The 18,242-nt window shown below is 40.1% G+C and overlaps 1 protein-coding gene across 1 annotated transcript in view; it reads left to right on the top strand.

The window, feature by feature from the left end:
• Positions 1–18,242, top strand: part of kalrna (kalirin RhoGEF kinase a) — a 125,553-nt gene that overhangs the window by 82,336 nt on the left and 24,975 nt on the right. Inside the window, exons 39-40 of the mRNA XM_053439649.1 lie at positions 3,708–3,786; positions 4,422–4,589. Of these exons, the coding sequence (XP_053295624.1) occupies positions 3,708–3,786; positions 4,422–4,589 (247 nt within the window). The remainder of the gene's footprint in view (positions 1–3,707; positions 3,787–4,421; positions 4,590–18,242) is intronic.

Below are 18,242 nucleotides of genomic sequence, written 5' to 3'. Positions count from 1 at the left end.
TTATGACACTTTGATAAAGTGTTTATGTTTATGATTATATTGGTTCTAGTTATTTGATGATATAAAAACTGGTAGAAAACGTCATGATTTAAATGTCTACCGTCCCAAAAACTCTGGAAAAAAACAACTCCCGCGATTTGTTGTGGTTCCGCTACGTCAGAAACGAAACGCTAGATGGCGTCGAATGGGATTACGACCGAAAAATACGTCATGTTCCAACCATGCCCATGTAGGGAGTCTCGCTACATGGCCTTGGACCAACCCCCACCATCATCTCACCGGCTCCGGGGAGAGACAGCCCGGCTAGCGTTAGCTCGCTGCTGCTACCCGACTTCTAAGTGGCAGCATAAACATGCCGATTGTCGAGGCGTAGACCCCCGGGACACCTCTAAACGTTGACTCAACAGTGTGGAAGGATGCTGCTGCTGCGCCAGCTCCAGCTCCCACTGCTCCCACTGCGGGGCTGCGCTTGGGAGCTGGGGCTCTCGCAGCCAGGCTTCGGCCCACCTGACTCTGGTTCAAAACGATATGGTTGCAAGATTGTATCTTCATCTCCAGTAGCCATATTTCTACAGAGGTAATGGATAGCTAAAAATCTGGGCGCTTATATCTCGTGAAGGAGGGAGGAGGGCTGAGGGGGAGAGGGGGGCGGGGCACTCAAAACAGGTCAATCTGAGGAGGGCTGTTTTAGACAGGGCAAAAAGGTGCTGTTTTAAATGATCCTTGTGGTATTTTGACCAAAATATGTTAGACATTTCATTAAGACCCCAAGGAGCCATATCAACCTAGTTTTAAAACACTTAAAATTCAGATGTATGAACTCAGATTCATCAGACTCCAGCAGGTTAGAGTCTGCGATGATGAGAAATAAGGTTTACACCAAAATTATGTTCAATGGCCACTAATTTTTACTTTATACATGTGCTGGTCGGAAAGTGGGTTTGCACATAATCTGCCATTGGATTTACTTGATGTCAAATTCAGATTTAAATCTCAGCAGAAATGTTACTAATTAAGAAACCCTGTAGGTATCGGTGCCTTCAGGTTTACTGGCTCCTGCCCCGCACTCACAGGCATCTCAGGCCGATACTCTCAGGGCAACACGTAAGCACTGTGGAAAGATTAAAGATTACCACAGCATCTTCACTACCTGCTGCCCTTTGACTTTAGCCGCAAGGTTCAGCTGCGTCATGTTTCCATGGCTCCATATAAGCAGATAAGATTTTGCTGTGCATGATGCAATATAGCAAGAAGGAAATGGAGCGCATAGAGTTTTTCTTAGTATGCAGACGTCAGGGTGTTTCCAGGATAGTTCCACTTTCAACCCGAGCAGGAGACTAATCAGCCAGAATAAGTGAAAACACCTGCACTGACACTTTCTGTATGTGTGTGTGTGCGTTTGTGTGTGTGTGTGTGTACGCACGGCCATCTGTCAGGTATAACATCACCTGTACTTTTTATAGAAACGGGGGCTCTTGTTGCTAGGTGACATTTAGCCTGGCAAAGAGGGCTTGAAGCACACATGCACACACACACACACACACACGCACACACGCACACACACACACTCGCTGACATTTTCCAAGACAAGGAGAAAAGAGCAGACGAGGCAGAAACACAAAGATAAGGAAGTTAAGGTAAAAGTAAATGGCCTCATTCAAAATGATCACACCGTTCATTAATTACTTTACACTAATGCGACATGAAGTTTATCATTGACTCACTCGTATTTGGTATTATTAACTCTGCTATGGAGGTTGTTTTTACCCGTTTGTGTATTTGTGTGTTTGTTTGGTTACTTGTTTAAGTGTATACAATTTGGTGCAGATCCAATTCAATATCTGGATCTAGTGATTTTAAATGTGAATTCATTAGAGGAATGCTGAACCTTGGCTTCTATTCACTCTACCAGATAATATTATATATATTTCTATATTGTTGAGTTCTGACATCTACATTCATATACACATCTGCTAATGGTTGGTGTGACTTAGAAACGAAAACAATTCCTGCTCTTTAATATCAGCAGTAATAAAACAACTCAAGACAGATCCAGGATCCAGTTGATAAACCACAGTGAAGGATAAACAGCCCATCAGCTGACGTTGTATTTATACAGTAGACAGATTAACATATCTCCCATAACAGCACAGTCTTTTCAATGTTTTTTTCAAAGACACATTTCAGCTGCATTTGTTCTGTTACCTTCTATTTTCTACTCTTTGTGCCGTATTTGTACTTGATTTTGATTTTGTTTTGTTTATTGTCTTTAGCTGTTTCAGTTTAATGAGTAAAGGCAAACACTGCAGCAGAATGACGTCAGTTGCATTACTATCAATTGTCTGTGAATTTCTATTAGCTCTACCTTGACAGCATGGACTGTAAACTTTACCTTATCACTTCAACTGCAGCTTCAAGTTTACAATGATCAACTCTCTGAGATCCACATTTAAGTCTCGTATGAAACTAATGCTAAATATATTTATTCATAAATACTGTATACATCCTCGAGGCATTGCTCTTTGCTTAAGTACTTTAACAATCATATTATTTCTGTCGTGAAAGCTGTTAATGACTTTTTTTTTTATTTACCATTTTTATTCTATTTATTCATTCACTATTCACATGCTTTATATTTAAGAAGTTAAGCAGCTGTTTGAAACCTTCCTATTTTCTATCTGTCCTTCAGTTAATTCATGTTATTGCTAAATGTTTTCAAGCATCCGAAAAGGAGGTTTGTAAACACTGCTGGCCCCATTTCAGTTTGGGAACTCCTGGCCTGTGTTGAAGTCTGGAAGCTGTTTTGAAACAATGGCGCGGTCCCTCACATTTGCCTCCTGATTGGTTCTTATCAGTCATGACTCGACTAATGCAGTGGTCTCTAAAACAAATCCCTGTTATTACTTTTCTCCAATATCTTTCCTCGTTTGTTAGTATTTTCTGTAACTAAGCAACCAAAGGCAGAGTACACTACTTCCTGTTCACAACGGCAGGCACATGCCCAGTGTATGTGAATTGTCATGTGATCTACGTTTTCTGGTGTTAGTGTAGATGGAGGTGAAAAAGCTTTAATGAACTGAGATCATTTAAAAAAACTAAAACATATTTGTTCGTAAACACAGTTTCAAAACACACCAGCTAATGGTCATTGTTCACTCTCACAGCTTTTATTCATTCTAAGCCCTGTTTTTTCCTGTAGATAACGTTTAATATTGGTTACAGATTAGAGGAAAGTCAGGGATATGTGCCCTCATGCTGCCTGTTCGTCCGGTTCCTTCAGCCTGGAGTAGATTTAACTCTGCAAACATTCAACATGCAAACATTGTCAAATCTGAAGTGTAAATTGTTCTAAGCTAATACTTTTGGCTTTACAAACCTGTTCAGCACTCACTGTTAACTTCACAGGTACATGCATATTTATGCACTAATAATTTTTCAGTGAGGAAATATTCAATCTTTAATGTGTGAACAAAGATGTCAATCCTAACTCAGGGCAGGATCAAGTTTCTCTTCTTTTGTCATCTGGTGGATTTACATTTGATTCCTGAAATTAAAATGTAAAATAAGAAAATTACTAACTACTATCTGAAATGTTGTCAAGGTTCTTCATTTGACATAATTTGCCACACAAGGTGAAGCTTGAAAGCACTGTTAAAAAAACAAGCTGATGTTTTGAGATTTTAAAAGTCCTCTCTGTCTCGTTGCAGCTCTCTGGTGGTTGTGAGTTGACGGTCGTCCTTCATGACTTCACAGCAGGATGCAGCACGGAGATGTCTGTCAGCACAGGTGAGACAAACTTTACACAGTCCTCTTCACAAAGTTCAGGCTGGATCCGTCTGTTCAGTTTGTTTTCTACAGTAGACAAATAATTCCAAAGACTGTAGTTAAAGTTATACCTGCTAGAATCAAGTATAAAAATCATACGAGACTCTGTATCCAGAAAATGAAGCCAATGCAGAAGTGCCAGTAACCTGTGTTCTCTAAATCACCAGCAGAGGCAGACTTATTGAGCCTATAAGTCTATAAGAAAGTGACTCTACTTCTCACTTGATGACATCAGTAAACATAATTTTCCCTAAAGACTTTATGAATCATTCTCTAGTTTCAAGTCTTCTTCAATAATGCATGATCATTTTTTAAATTTTGGTCCAATTTAGATTAAAATAGACCATAAATTTGATACAGTGTGATTGACAGCTAGTAGTGTCCAATGGGCCAATGTAGCTGGCCTCTGCTGTCAAAAACAATGTTGAACTTGCAATGTGAGCTCACAAACCAATGCCTGATGTCACGGTGTGTTGCCGCTTGTGTTTTCTGTGTCTGGACTACATGATATTTACCAAGATAACATTCTCAATTGCTTCAAATTAGACTTTTTGAATCTAACTCGCTGTAAAACACCCGTCTGCTCTTCTCCCCAGGTCAAACGGTCGAGTTGTTGGAGCGGCCGAGTGAGCGGCCCGGCTGGAGTCTGGTCAGAACAACCGACCGCAGCCCTCCTCAGGAGGGACTGGTTCCCAGCTCTGCGCTCTGCGTGTCCCACTCGCGCTCCAGCGTGGAGATGGACTGTTTCTTCAATTCGGGAAAAGGTAGGAAAAACAAACGTGATGTCCAAATCAACCTTCCACAGTGACCTGCTGCTTGAGAATCAGATTAAGAAGCAGGAAAGGCAAGATGTAAATATAAAGCATCATTATATTTAGATACCTAATATGATAATAGATATTGCCCTCCTACTCTGGTTCAGTGTTTATGGCGTGAAGTGACCATAGAGGTCCAGTCCAAACAGAATAAATTAAGATGCTGTGAATAAAGTGCACACATGCTGTCTCATAAAAAACTTCAAATCAACATAGTTTCACACACAGTGCAGAGTTATGAATGAATTTAAAGCACAGGATTGTGTGAACTGCAGTCCCATTGTGAGTCAGATAACACACAAACACACACTCACATACACGCGCGCACACACACACACACACACACACACACAGCAGCTCTTCAAAGAGTGTTGCTTTCCAGTTCAAAGTGCTACAAAGAGGCCTGATTGGATAGATTTATGTAGCGAGGGAAGCCAAACCTCCAGCTGTGATGAATTATGCTGACGTTCAGGAGCGAAGAAGAGGGAAGTGTAGAGAATGGGCAAAGTTAAAATTGACCCTCTCAAATGTAATAACTCCTTCAGGTTCGTTGTGCCTTCATGAATAATAAGCCAGTCAGATGCAGAGAACGTTTCTTTTTCTTGAGTCAGGTTATTTCATGGAAACAGATCTGCACTGACCTCTACTGTTGAGATTTAGACACTACACTATTTATGAAACCCGCCCTGCTTTATCGATCAAGTTCCCCCCAGACAGACAGAGCTTCTAAATATAAATATTAAATGGTCATCATGTATACCTGCATTATTTATTGATACGTGGATATTAAGTGATTATTAATAACACCAAATGGACAGATTTAATGGAAGATGTCTGTAGAGAAAATCTTGCCCCCCGTCATCCTGGAAATCTGGCTCCAGTTAAAAAAAAGGACAGAAAATGTTGTATTATTATTCTGACTTTTATAGGGACTGCAATGATATGCTACTTTGTTGGATACATAGAATATAGATCTGTTTTTAATAGTGGATCATGGAACATGTTGCCATAAAGTACCAATTTAGAACCTGGCAATGAAGTCCAATAAGACATTCTCTACTCAGCAGATAAGATGAGCTAATCAGTTTCTGTGCTGTGAACTTTACTGCTTCTCATTGATTAACCTTTTGAGTGTGAACAAAGGGGTCTTTGCCAACACAGAATTTTTGATGGTTACCCTGGTTACCGCTGTACACAGAAGTATGAGAGACGGAAAAGAAATTACATGGCATGCACAGTTGCTGTGGTTACCGCCTCACAGTTTCTGAGCACGTGCACGTTTCTATCAGAATGAAGTGTTCCTGTTCAGTCCTATAGAGGGCGCTCTGCAGCTTCACCCTGCACTTGTTCCATTTAACCTTTGACCTCCAGCTGTCCTCACAAAGTCTTGACTTGTAGCAGATTGGGCTGATGATGTTTGGATCAGAAACTCAGATGGAAACAGGAAACGCTCCTCGGCAGCTTCTCATTATGAGGTTTCATAAGGATGAGCTGATGTCATCTCATCCCACTGGAGTCACTTTGCAGTGACAAGGAAGTGGATGCTGAGAATTAATATTAGTCATTTAGTTAACATTAAGAGTGATACTTTAATGTTACAGATAGAATCAACATGTATAGAGACTCGCTGAGGCTGGATTTCAGCACTGAGCTCAGAATTAGACCAGATTCACATAGTCAAGAATCAATTTCATCTTGATCTGAGACTTGATGCTTCCATTCACATTTTACAAAGCATCTCTCAGAGTTGTTGTAAAACGGGAGGATGTAGAGAGGTGTTGTACATCTCTCTACAGGGGTTCTAGAATGAATATACAGTAGCCACTGCAAACACATAACATTAAGCACAGACATACATACACAGTATATGTTCTCTTCACTGTAGTTTCTAATTCAGACTCACTCAGCATGAGATCACCTGATTTGCCTGACACAGTCATAGTGTGTTTCCTGCTCTTGCTGATGAGAGGAATGTTTTGTGTTGCTGTTGAGACATGCAAATCAAACCTCTGTGACCGGTACACATGGAAATAAACACCTAAACACACATGTTTGATACATTTAGGGAATACTGAAGGCTGCATCATGTTGTGTTGCAGTAAAGGTTGAAGTAGCAGACATGAAAATGAGTTACACTTAAAATTGAGTTAGTGGCCCTCAGGCTCTTTTTGCTGCAGCAACAACACATGTTGTTTAACTATAAATACAACATCAAATACTTATTTATGTTTAAAAGTTTTATGTAAATCACTTGTTCATCACTTATACATAAATATATATGTATATTTTTTTGTTAACCTCATTTACAATAAAAAGTGATTGAAGGACTTTTTACCTGACAAGCTTCTGGTCAGACAAACTATTCCGGCCTGTTTTAGTTGCCGTAGTTTTACACAGATGCCCGTCAATGGCCCACAGCTGCCTTCCAAATGAGATTTTCTGCACTGAAAATATTTTTCATTATTGCATCACTAGATTATTTCATCAATTTTGTATTTTATTGTAGACCATACATTTTCTGCTGTAGCAAGACATGTGCACACACTGAGCAAACTTGTCAGATGAAACATCTATACTTTCACATCCAGGATTGGTTTCTACAACATGAGTGCTTTATGTTAGTTTTTACCTTGAAACCATGATTTCTGATGGCATAAATACAGAAATGGGAAGAAACAGCCTCTGTTTCCTCAACAGTGAAATGACTGGAGGCTGCTGGGGACTTAATCAACTGTTCTCCATTTGTTAATGAATAAGTCAAACTGTTAATTAATCCACGAGAGTCACTGCTAATTAAGTAATGTGAATAATAAACCTCTGCCTCATTCAGCTTCAGCCTCCTCCCTCCCTCCCTCCCTCCCTCCCTCCCTCCCTCCCTCTCTCCCTCCCTCCCTCCGTCTGCGTGTGTGGCTGGAGTCTTGTGACTGCCTTGTAAAGTAGGTCTCCTTGTCCTCACTTCACTGACTGTGAAGACACAGAGGGAAACTTTTCATTTCAGGGGCTGTTGTTTTTATATCATCCTACCAGGGTCATACTAAATTATTGAACTTGTATCACATGAACATATCTGTTGGTTGGTGGTTCTTGTCTCTGACGAGGCATCAGATGTCAGATGGTAGTAATGACGATGATGCTACTATAAGTTGATTTTACAAGTTTGAGTCAGTTAGTCTTGATTGACTGGAGATCTTCCAGTAGCATCAGAAATGCCTCAGACACTGCAGAAAAGGACACGTCTGTCACTGGCTAGTATGCAAATGTATGTGTACCAATGCGATACCACGTCTTTAAAGCATATTCGTTTTAACAAAGTAAAATTGCAATTTTCTTTTCCTCGAAATCACTTAATAGTTATTATATATTTTTATATGCACTGTAAAAATGTCGGATTGGTCCAAATACTCTCAGGGTCTTTGCAAGAGTCACTTTTGAAAAGTAATAACTCACAGCAGAAGGTTGTTCCAAATAAAGATGAAAGCTAAAATGCTTGAATCCTTAGAAAGGAATAGATGTTCAGCTTATAGAAGTCGAGCAGAAGGATGTTGTTGCGCAGAGCTCTGAATTCATTGTTGCTTTGCTCCCCGATGATTTTGTGCCATAGATTGTTAGACGCAATCTATGGCACAATGTGGGTCCACATTCAAAAGCAAATATATGCTTTTCCTTTTGTCTATTTTTCATGTCGTGAAATGTGTCCAGAAAGTCATGACTTTAGCTGATCTGGTTGTGTGAAGACATAGCTGCAGAAGTTAAGTATTATTTTAGCTGTAGAACGTCAGTAGAGGTGCTCTGTGTGTAAAATGGGACACTGCAGGGGAACAGAGCTGCTGGGCAAACTTTATCTGGGCTACGTGCATGTGTGTTGGCTTAACTGCTGCTGCAGTGCTCATCAAGGTGCACACACATACAACAGGGCCAACATTTTCACTCCATCGTGGCCTGGATTGAATAATGTCCTTTGTTTTAGTGTAGGTAAACCACTCTGGTCCAACCCTAACATAAAGATCGGATTAATAAATAAAGATTGTGCTTGAAAAGGAATGGCATCTTGTAGCATGTCCATTTGAAGACATTATTCAAATTGAATTGCGCTTTGTTTCTAATTAGTTTTCAGGAAGTGCTCAGAAATTTGTAATACTAGATGCTTATTAAGCGTCTTGTGATTTTAATCTGATCCAAATCGGAACCAAAGTTGAGTGTGCTCTTCCCTGACACATACCTTTCCCTAAGTTTTATGGTTAACTTTCAGTAGTTTTTTCATAGTTTTACTTACAAACCAACTAACCAATAAACATAGGCTGTTGAGGAACAGTGGCAGGCAGAATAGGCTGCAGGATTCTTGATAATAATAGGCTTTTAAGTCTGATGAAAGCAACATTTGCACTTGCCCGTAATTGGGCAGCAGATCAGACTGTGGTTGTCCTGGTTAGATTCTGGGGGTTAATATGTATAACTGACTGTATGAGTGTATGGTTGCATGTGGTCCTCCATTGACAGCACGGTTGATGCCGTGAACTTAGTTTTTCCGGCCCTTGTGCTGAATTGTTTTTGGGCAAGACACTTGAAAATAAACTTAATGAGGAAAAGAAAGAATGAGGAGGAGGGATTCCTTTAACCAACAGACATGCATTAAATGTTGTTGCTACTGTACAGAAGGGAACACAAAGCATATTTACTGTCCGGAATCTATATGGAAAAAATTATCAAATGTAATCAAACATAGAAAAAGATGGAGAAAGAGCCGTCATGAGATAAGGACCTGAGCCTCTTATCTAACATTAAGACCTGATAAGACACTGAGTGTAGCTCATCATCCTGCTCATTCCTCATTCCTGAGAAATCACACTTGGGGTAAGTGGAAACAAGCTGTGAACACAACGCTGACAGAGTCTCATCTTCCAAGTTTATAAGTTGATCTTGTCAGCAAACAGCTGCCAGTTTAAACATCCAGGAGGCGTAGAGCAACGTTATCATTCATTTGGAGTCGTGCTTCTATCCACAGTTTTATTCTCTTTAATCAACTCCTGCGGGAAAAGTCTGGCTCTTCAGTGGATAGATTCTCTTTTAATTTACTCTCGAACTTCCTGCTGTTCAGGGCTGAAAACAGTTCAGAAGTTAATGTAATATGATTGTCCAACCTGCCACAGTTCACCAGCAGTGTCATTGCTTGCGGCAACAAATGCTGTGCAGCTTTATCAGATATGGTCCTGCCATATTTGAATAGACATTACAGGGCATGGAACAGGAACCAGTGTTTGAATGTCAGAAAGCTTTTACTTCAAAAGATACATGAAGTCTGCAGTGTTACAAAGACACGCACACACATAACCTGAGTCCCTACTCACTAGCCCTCCACAATAAACTAACCTCTGTTCTAGAGAAGTGAGGTGTATACGTATGTGAAGGAGGAAAACCCAATGTCTGAGAAAGATGTGTGAGTGTGTGCGTGTGTGCAGACTCCTCCTACTTCTCTATCTCTCTCTCGCTCGATATCTCTCTCTCTCTCTCTCTCTCTCTCTCTCTCTCTCTCTCTCTCTCTCTCTCTCTTTGTGGATTCTCAGCAGTGTGGACTTGAAGCTTTGAGTGTAGGATGTGTGTGTGATCGAGGATGAAGCGAGCCTGCCGTTGCTGTGAATGGATCCTCTCTCGCTGCTGCTGCTACAATGGTACAGGTGGGGCGAGATGTAGAAACATGGACAGAATGTGTGTGTGAGTGAAGCTCAGGGTTAAGGCATAAGGTGTGTGTGTATGTGTTGTCGGGGGGGTTGGTCATGCAGTTTTCCATGTACACCTGAAGGAAGGAGGCGTAGACGAACCAGACAGAAATTCTTGTAATTTTTCTCTTTTTGAAATCCTGATATGTGTTGTTGCTAGTAGAAATATATTTGAAATTTAAAGTGACTCGTCAAACAGGAAACAATATGTCACACGGTCAGACTGACAGAGGGAGAGAGAAGTAGACGGAAAGTGAGAGAGACACTTTCTTTGTCTCTGTTCGATTGAGCAATGTCCTGCAATTCAGTCTGCCACTGCAAAGGGAAAGTGTATACTTCTAGATGTGTGTGTGTGTACTGGAGCAGGTTATTACAGAGCTTTTTACCAAGTGTTTGTCTGGACTTCACTGGTGTCATTATAGTAATCTTTGTTTTCAGCCGATTACTGTCCATACAATCATCTGCTGTGGTTTTTAGGGTGTTTCATTCAAAGTAGTGCTGTTGCTTTTTTTACTAAATCAAGTTCTAACGCAATTTGACATGACACATCATTTCTTTGAATGTGATTGTACCCGTGCATGCAGTCAGGCGAGGTTGAACACTGCCTCCTCCACTGCCACACTTGTGTGGAATGCTTATATGGGAACCTGCAGATTTGCTGTGAGGCAGTTAAATGGTACAAAGACGAGATTCTCGGATGCTCTCGTGTTATGATTGTTGCTTGCCAGCATCTTCCACTTTCATAGTAAAACAGAAAAACTAAGTATTACTGGCTTACTTTGATGAAAGGTCAAGAGGGCATGCTATAGACCAAGCTGACAGTGTTCACCCTCTGCTGGATCACAAATGTCTGATGAGCTAGACATGAACAGGTCATTACAGTTTGAATATGAAGTTTTCCCCTATTGTTCAAATTCATTTTGAAATCAAAAGTCCTTATAAGTACAGCCTGCTGGATAATGTCATTTTGTCTGTCTAAACTGACTTTCACCAGGTTACATATAGAAACCTGACATGACTATTGACTTGAAAGGAGACAAATCACTTTTCTATCAGTCAAACAAAAGAGTAAAACTCGGTCCATACTTTCTGTTGAGAGCAGTTCAGGTGGAGTGGAACTGTGTAGTGAATCAACTTTCTTTCTACAGATAGCTGTTAATGCTGTAAGGAAAAATAAATGCATTCCGATAACTTCTGATTTGTTTTCTTATATTTTTGATTTGACCTTAACAACAAGACAAAGACATTTAATCGAAGAAAGATTCAAATTTGGGGATGCACAAAACCTTATTGAACATATTCAGACACTGACTATAAGATTCCTTTGTGTTCAGTTGTAGGATTTGTTTTTTGAATTAAATACTTAAATAAGTTATTTCCATGGAGACTGTTCTTCCCAGAAAATCTCAGCTTTGGTTGTTTGTCTTCCCTGTATGGTCGATGACTTTCCTCTCCAGAAAGACAACAAAACGTTGTTGTCATAAAAGAGTCTTGTCTCGATCACAAAACATTCATTCATACAATTGGACATCAGAATTAGCCTCCGCACAGTAAAATGACTTCACTGTGACTTCTATTAAGAGCAAGCATCGTCTGAAAGTGCCACAAATGAAATACATTGTTGGCTCCTCTTAATTAAAGCCACAGTGAAGCTGTTTTAGTGAGCGGTGGTTCATTTTGATCCTTACATCAACCAGCACCTGATCAATTATGCTGGCTGTGCATTTGGCGTATTGCTCAAGCTGTGCTTCTTCCTTTGTTTTCTTTGATCTGCTTACTTTTGGTTTCTAATTTTAATTTAGGTGAGCATTCTAAATAATTTTGTACAACATACGTACGTCCTGTCATCATCAATTAAGTCTTGATATTGATTTTTTTGTAGACAGGCTTGTTAGTAGATGTCAGGATGTTGTTCATTTGGCAGATTGTAGTCTTTCTGTTTAAATGGAGAAAATAAATGAAAGGAACATCTAAAATGCATCTTGTACTTGATATATTTTTATTTTTCTCCATCAGCCAGATACATTTATCTCCATCATCGAAGAACAGTGGGAATGGTTAGTTAGGTAATCTATAAGGTTTTCCAGATGTGCATTGGATTTTGATGCCCCACCTCCCCCGACAACCCCAATCATGTGGTTTTTGTGTCTGGAGAAGAGTCGACTTACAATGCATATTTTGGGAGAGATCATTGTGCTTTCACAAGGATCACTTCCTATAAGTTGACCTGACAGCTCTGTTTATTGCTTTTTGTCTGGATATTCGGGGGAAAATGGCCAAAATGTCGTGATGAGTTTTTAAGCAGCTCTGAAGTCATGAAGTTTTTGAAGAGTCTCATGTAAGTGGTTTTATTCAGTGAAGAGAGCTCACATTACTGCTCACTGAGTTCAGGCAGAACGATCCACTGTGCGTTGTTTTAACCTGACCTTTTGTAAGGGTTTGATAAGAGCAAGAGTTGACACAACGCAAAGAGCCCTGATATTTTAGTTGAGGTGAAAACAGCTCAGCGGTTCTCCATGAACTGCAGCTTTAGGAGCACATGCATCGTGTATTAATTCAGGTTAGCATCCAGCTTTCATGAGCTAAACGTTAACTCAGCTCTGTGTGTGGACAGACGCTGGACTTTGGCCTCTGAGTGTCTGAACTTAGCACAGACTGGCATATACTTAGCTGAACTGGTTCCTCTGGTTTCACTGCACAGTTTTCACTGGTTTCAATTGACGTGTTTGAACCTGTGAGAAAAAAGTATCTAACTAGGCGGCTCCAAACCTATGAGAGCACACCCAAAGGTCACACTGAGATGAGGTCACTTTCATTAGTCATTAAACTGCATCTACAGCGCTGATGTTTTGTATCATGTGAAGCTGCACAAGTAATATTTCCCCTGAACTTCAGTGGGAGACGTCCCTTATTCCACTTCTGTATTTCCTAAAATAACTGAGCATTCCCTCAATGGCCCATCCTATTTTAAAAGTATGTAAATCACATTTTATAATCGTGATATCATTGTTTAGCATCGGAGCTCGGCTGGTTAGACTGGTTCCTGTGATGTGTCTCTTACAGCGTGCATCCTCGTTTAGTCCTGCTGTAAAACTTAGGTTGTACAGTTTGTATAAAGTCCTGCATTTATTCTCTCTGATATTAGGAAAGGGTCAACCGTTTGTTGTTGCTGTTTTTGATATTGCATGTTTTTCAGGCACAAACAATCACATTTATACACAGAGGCACTTCCTCACTCACACTGATGGAGTAAGTGACTTTTGGGGGTGTGAAGTGATCCTTCATCCCATCCAGCAGCCATTAAACCTGAAGATGGGCAGGAAACTACGCTGACCATGAGGCAAACACAGCAGCAGAGATAATGGACAGAAACAGCATTAGCTTCATCTTCCCTCTACATTGCTTCATCAGCTGTGATTCAATTCATTCAGTCTCATCTCAACTGCAGCCCTGTTTTTAAATTAGGTCCAGTTCTTCAATAGTTTTCGTTTATCAGGGACGTGAGGTCACAGTGACGAGGGGGTTTCAGCAGCAGCAAAGTGACACAACTGTTCAGTTTCTAAAATTGTTGGATTTGATTTCATAAAGATCTTTGAATTATTTCCTGGGAAATTGGTGAACATGGTGCAAATCAAAACTAAGCAGATCAAATGGAACAAAGACACGAAGTTATGTTCAGACTTTCAGCTGTAAAAACAAAATGTTGTCTCCGACTAAACACTTAAGCTAAAAGCGACTCTTGTAGCCTTAAGTTATTTGGGACCAAGATCCTTAGTTCGTCAGCAACAAGCCTGTTGTTTTTATTTCACACTGAGCCCTTTAAGACAGGGTGGACCTCCAATAGTATAACTCATTATTCTACTTCTATTGATTCTGTTGTTATGTTACTCATATGATACACTGCCATGAACCGGGCTCTTATGTAACGTGCTTATATTATTGTAAAGTTAATCTGTCACTTCCTTTGACGAGGACCAAAGGGTCATAATCAGATGTTTGCGTGCATACTGCAACATTTCTCCAATTGACATTTTAATGTTTCTTAAAGTCTCAACCTGTATTACAGAGTCCTCTACAATTAATCGTTAATATGACAAGAGTATAAAATTAAGAAGAAAAGACAAAGACTAAAGAAGAAACATAACTTTTTATCTTTACTTGAAAAAAAAAAATATGCTTCCAAAACAGTTATGTTATATTTAGTGTTTCATACTGGATAAAACTGAACCATCTTATCGTTAGATTAGTAACACATAGTAACACAGTCATAATTATAAGTCATTAGGTTTGTGTAGTTTAGCATGTTGTAAGATATGGACGGCACAGGAGAGAGGGAGGGTGAGAGAGAGAGAGAGAGAGGTATGAGAGGAATGTCATCTTCCCAGATTACTGTCTCCTCCTGTCATTGACAAAAAGCAAGATGGGAGGAGAGAAGGCGGTTTAAAGACAGCTACAGTGAACAATCCTTTTCACTTCTACAAATATGACATTACTTCTTTCATTATCTTGAAAACAATATTTTTGTTTTGTTTTGGGGAAAGGTTATTTTTTTTAGACTTATTATAACATAGCATTTTGTTGACATTTTCACTAGTTTCTCAGAATAATTAATGGATCTTGATTATAAAATCAGACACATTTGGGAAACTTGAGTATATGGAACTGAGGTCTACTGAGTGACTTTCTAGTTTCAAGTCATCACAAGACAAAACATGTCAAATATTTAAAGAGTAGAGATGTTGCGTGTGGGTGTGTCTCCAGTGAAATTACATTGAGAGAATGAAACTGTGTGAGTGATAGAGTAAGAGAGAGATGGAGCAAAAACACTGTCGCATTTCATACTGCTGGTTTAGTATCTACACACTGGACATCAGATCTGTGTGTGTGTGTGTGTGTGTGTGTGTGTGTGTGTGTGTGTGTGTGTGTGTGTGTGTGTGTGTGTGTGTGTGTGTGTGTGTGTGTGTGTGTGTGTGTGTGTGTGTGTGTGTGTGTGTGTGTGTGTGTGTGTGTGTGTGTGTGTGTTTGTTTGTTTAAAGATAGTGAGTGATGTGGATTTTAACAGTAGACTGTCTGTTATTACCATCGGCTGCAGAACAAGAGCTTCCTTGTTTGGTCTCACCTGACTTTTGCCATCACTGTGACACTGCAGTCTTCTGTTGCACACACACAATTCACTGTTACCCAGAGCACTAACACTGCAACATTCCCTCCAAAACTGTTACTGTCTACGTGGACATATCATTTATATTAAGTCAGACCGACCGATTACGTCACTTAATGACGATTGATGATGATCGTTGTCAGAGCTTATCACATTTTCTGTCTGCCTTGTTAACTAAGGGACAGTTTTGAAAGTTTTGTGGTAACAACACTGTCAGAATGACTGTCGCATCAAAACGTTGTTGTGTTGTCGCTGTCGGGAACAGATACAAAACACCTTTTACTTCCATTTACACCTAAATTAGCAGGGTTATTAAACACAGGTAAACGCACAAAAAAAGGCGATTGCCTCCTTTCCTATCGCAAGTAGAGGATTTTTAGCCATGTTCAATGTCACGAACACGCCAGAAACCTTATTGTCTGTCAAGAGTTTTGAACAACAAGAAAACTGTTGTTGTACCTTGTTCTTCTTACCTATTCAATACTTACACAAACATTCATGGTTATTTCCACGCTAATGCCCCAAAAGTGTGATGGTTGTCATTACTTTGTGCTGGAAAAGGTGGAGTGTCAGTGTCTAGACTGCAAAAACATAGAACAAGAAAATTGGCACGTTCACGTGAGTGCAATGTTTCCGTCACTGCCGATCGGAACCGATAGTCATTAAACCCGGGAGTGAATGCAGATTGTATTCTTTCCCACAGCAGACAAAAGCCAGATGTAGAAAAGGGGCTTTAAACTATACAATATCAGGCCAACACCAACATAAACTGTTAGACTTCATAGAAGACAGAGACATGAGCTGATGTGGTTTCTGCAGCAACTCAAGATGTCCCATCAGAGGGATGTGTGAGGTTTTGTCACGTTAGTTCATCTCTTCCTTCCTGGCACTCTTCATTCCTTCTCCTTATCGTGGCTGAAACTGTGGAATGTGAAACAAAGACACATCGTGGGATGATTGTCTGGTTCTTCTACAAATGACACACTGTTTATAGTTTTTACTTCTTCATTTGTTCCCACACATCTCAAAATCACTTTGCACAGACTTTTAAGTTTGCTATAGCTACTGTAGTTTGATGAACTTGATTTCACATTATTTTCCCATACCTTCTTACATTTAGTCTGGACCTTTTTGGTGATTTATCTTTGTCTGCTGCAGACCATAGGGGCACTTGATGTCTTTACAACTTTCCTTGTGTGGCATCTGCACCTTGGTCTTTTCCTGCTCCTAGATGGGACACTTGCACACCAGGATATTAGCCTTGAAAGTATTGATTCAATAAACATTTTACAAAAGAACAAAAGCAGCGATTAACTTGTTGTTTCGAAAATTGCTTCTTCAGATTCGCTCCGGTGGAGATGTGTCCTGAAAACTTAATCATGGCCTCCTGGTTTGCACTGGATATTTCAAATTATTTTATATTCTTAATGTTTTTTGGAGCTTTTTGATCCACTATAGTCCCTTTTTATGTTATGCTGAAATTCCACACTTCAGTCACTTAGTGTCGTGCTGTTGTCTCCGAGGCCAAGAATCCAACCTTGAGGCCCAATGTCTGGTGTCGTACTTTAACAGGTGTTAGTGGTGATCAGCTGACTGCAGCACACTATGGCTCGGCCTCATTACGGAGGAGGAGAGGTTGAAGCAGTGACGTCACAGCAGTCAGCTGTGTGTGAATGTGTGTTAGAGTTTCTCTCCGCTCTTAACTCCTTAATGAGTTTCATTGGTCAGCCAGCTGTCAAGGCCACTCACTGAATCTGCTGAAAGTACACACACACACACACACACACACACACACACACACACACACACACACACACACACACACACACACACACACACACACACACACACACACACACAAACGAGAAGGAATGACCTATGACATGTTTACCTCACATGGCTGAATAGCACTTAAGTGAGTAACCATTGGGACTGAGTGACAACACATGTACGTGAATGGGAGAGAATGTGAGGGAGAAAATCTGTGGTGAAGTGGTGGGAGGATTCAGGAGGAATCCAGGTGCTTGATTAACTTCACTATTCGTCCTGATCTGATCGTGCTGCCTGCTTGACGTCTCTGTCCCATAAAAACACAACAAACACAATGCTTGCATTAAGGAGGGAAGAGGAAAGGAAAGAGCATCATTGTGCCACGTTTATTTACTCCTGATCAGAACAAATTAAATATATTTCAATTAAGAGCAACAATGACCCAAGTTCAAGATTACAATTTATACAAGAAATCAAAAAGAAGTAATAAATACAGATCAAGAAATACAAAAAGAAATATTATTTTACATGATGCACTGTAGCCGTTGATGTGTGCATGTGCTCTGTAACGTTTCACCTTCAAATACATTGCAGGGATTCATTCAAACTACATTATTTGCATGTTCACAGCAGGTAATTCTATGTACAACAGCAGTACTCCACACTCTGTGCACCATGTTTTCGTTAGTCATGGGAGAAACAGCGGCGCCTCAGTAACAGTGCATGACCTTGGCTGCTGTTTTGATCAGTTTTATCTTGACCACACTGCTGACACAGTCTGATAACAACTAAAACTACCACTAGTACCGACTCATTAAACCACAGCACTGCACAATACGAAGGTAGATGTCAGGAAAAGTCACAGTCAGAGATAAAGATGTGAGATATTAGAAAAACAATCATATACATATTCTATACCATAAAGGCTATATTCAATTTAAGTTAAGATAAATATAC

This window comes from Pleuronectes platessa, chromosome 14 (genome assembly GCF_947347685.1).
Source record: "Pleuronectes platessa chromosome 14, fPlePla1.1, whole genome shotgun sequence".
NCBI classification, from domain to species: domain Eukaryota; kingdom Metazoa; phylum Chordata; class Actinopteri; order Pleuronectiformes; family Pleuronectidae; genus Pleuronectes; species Pleuronectes platessa.
The sequence above is the reverse complement of the archived record's forward strand: the minus strand, read 5'-3'. Positions and strand labels throughout refer to the sequence as shown.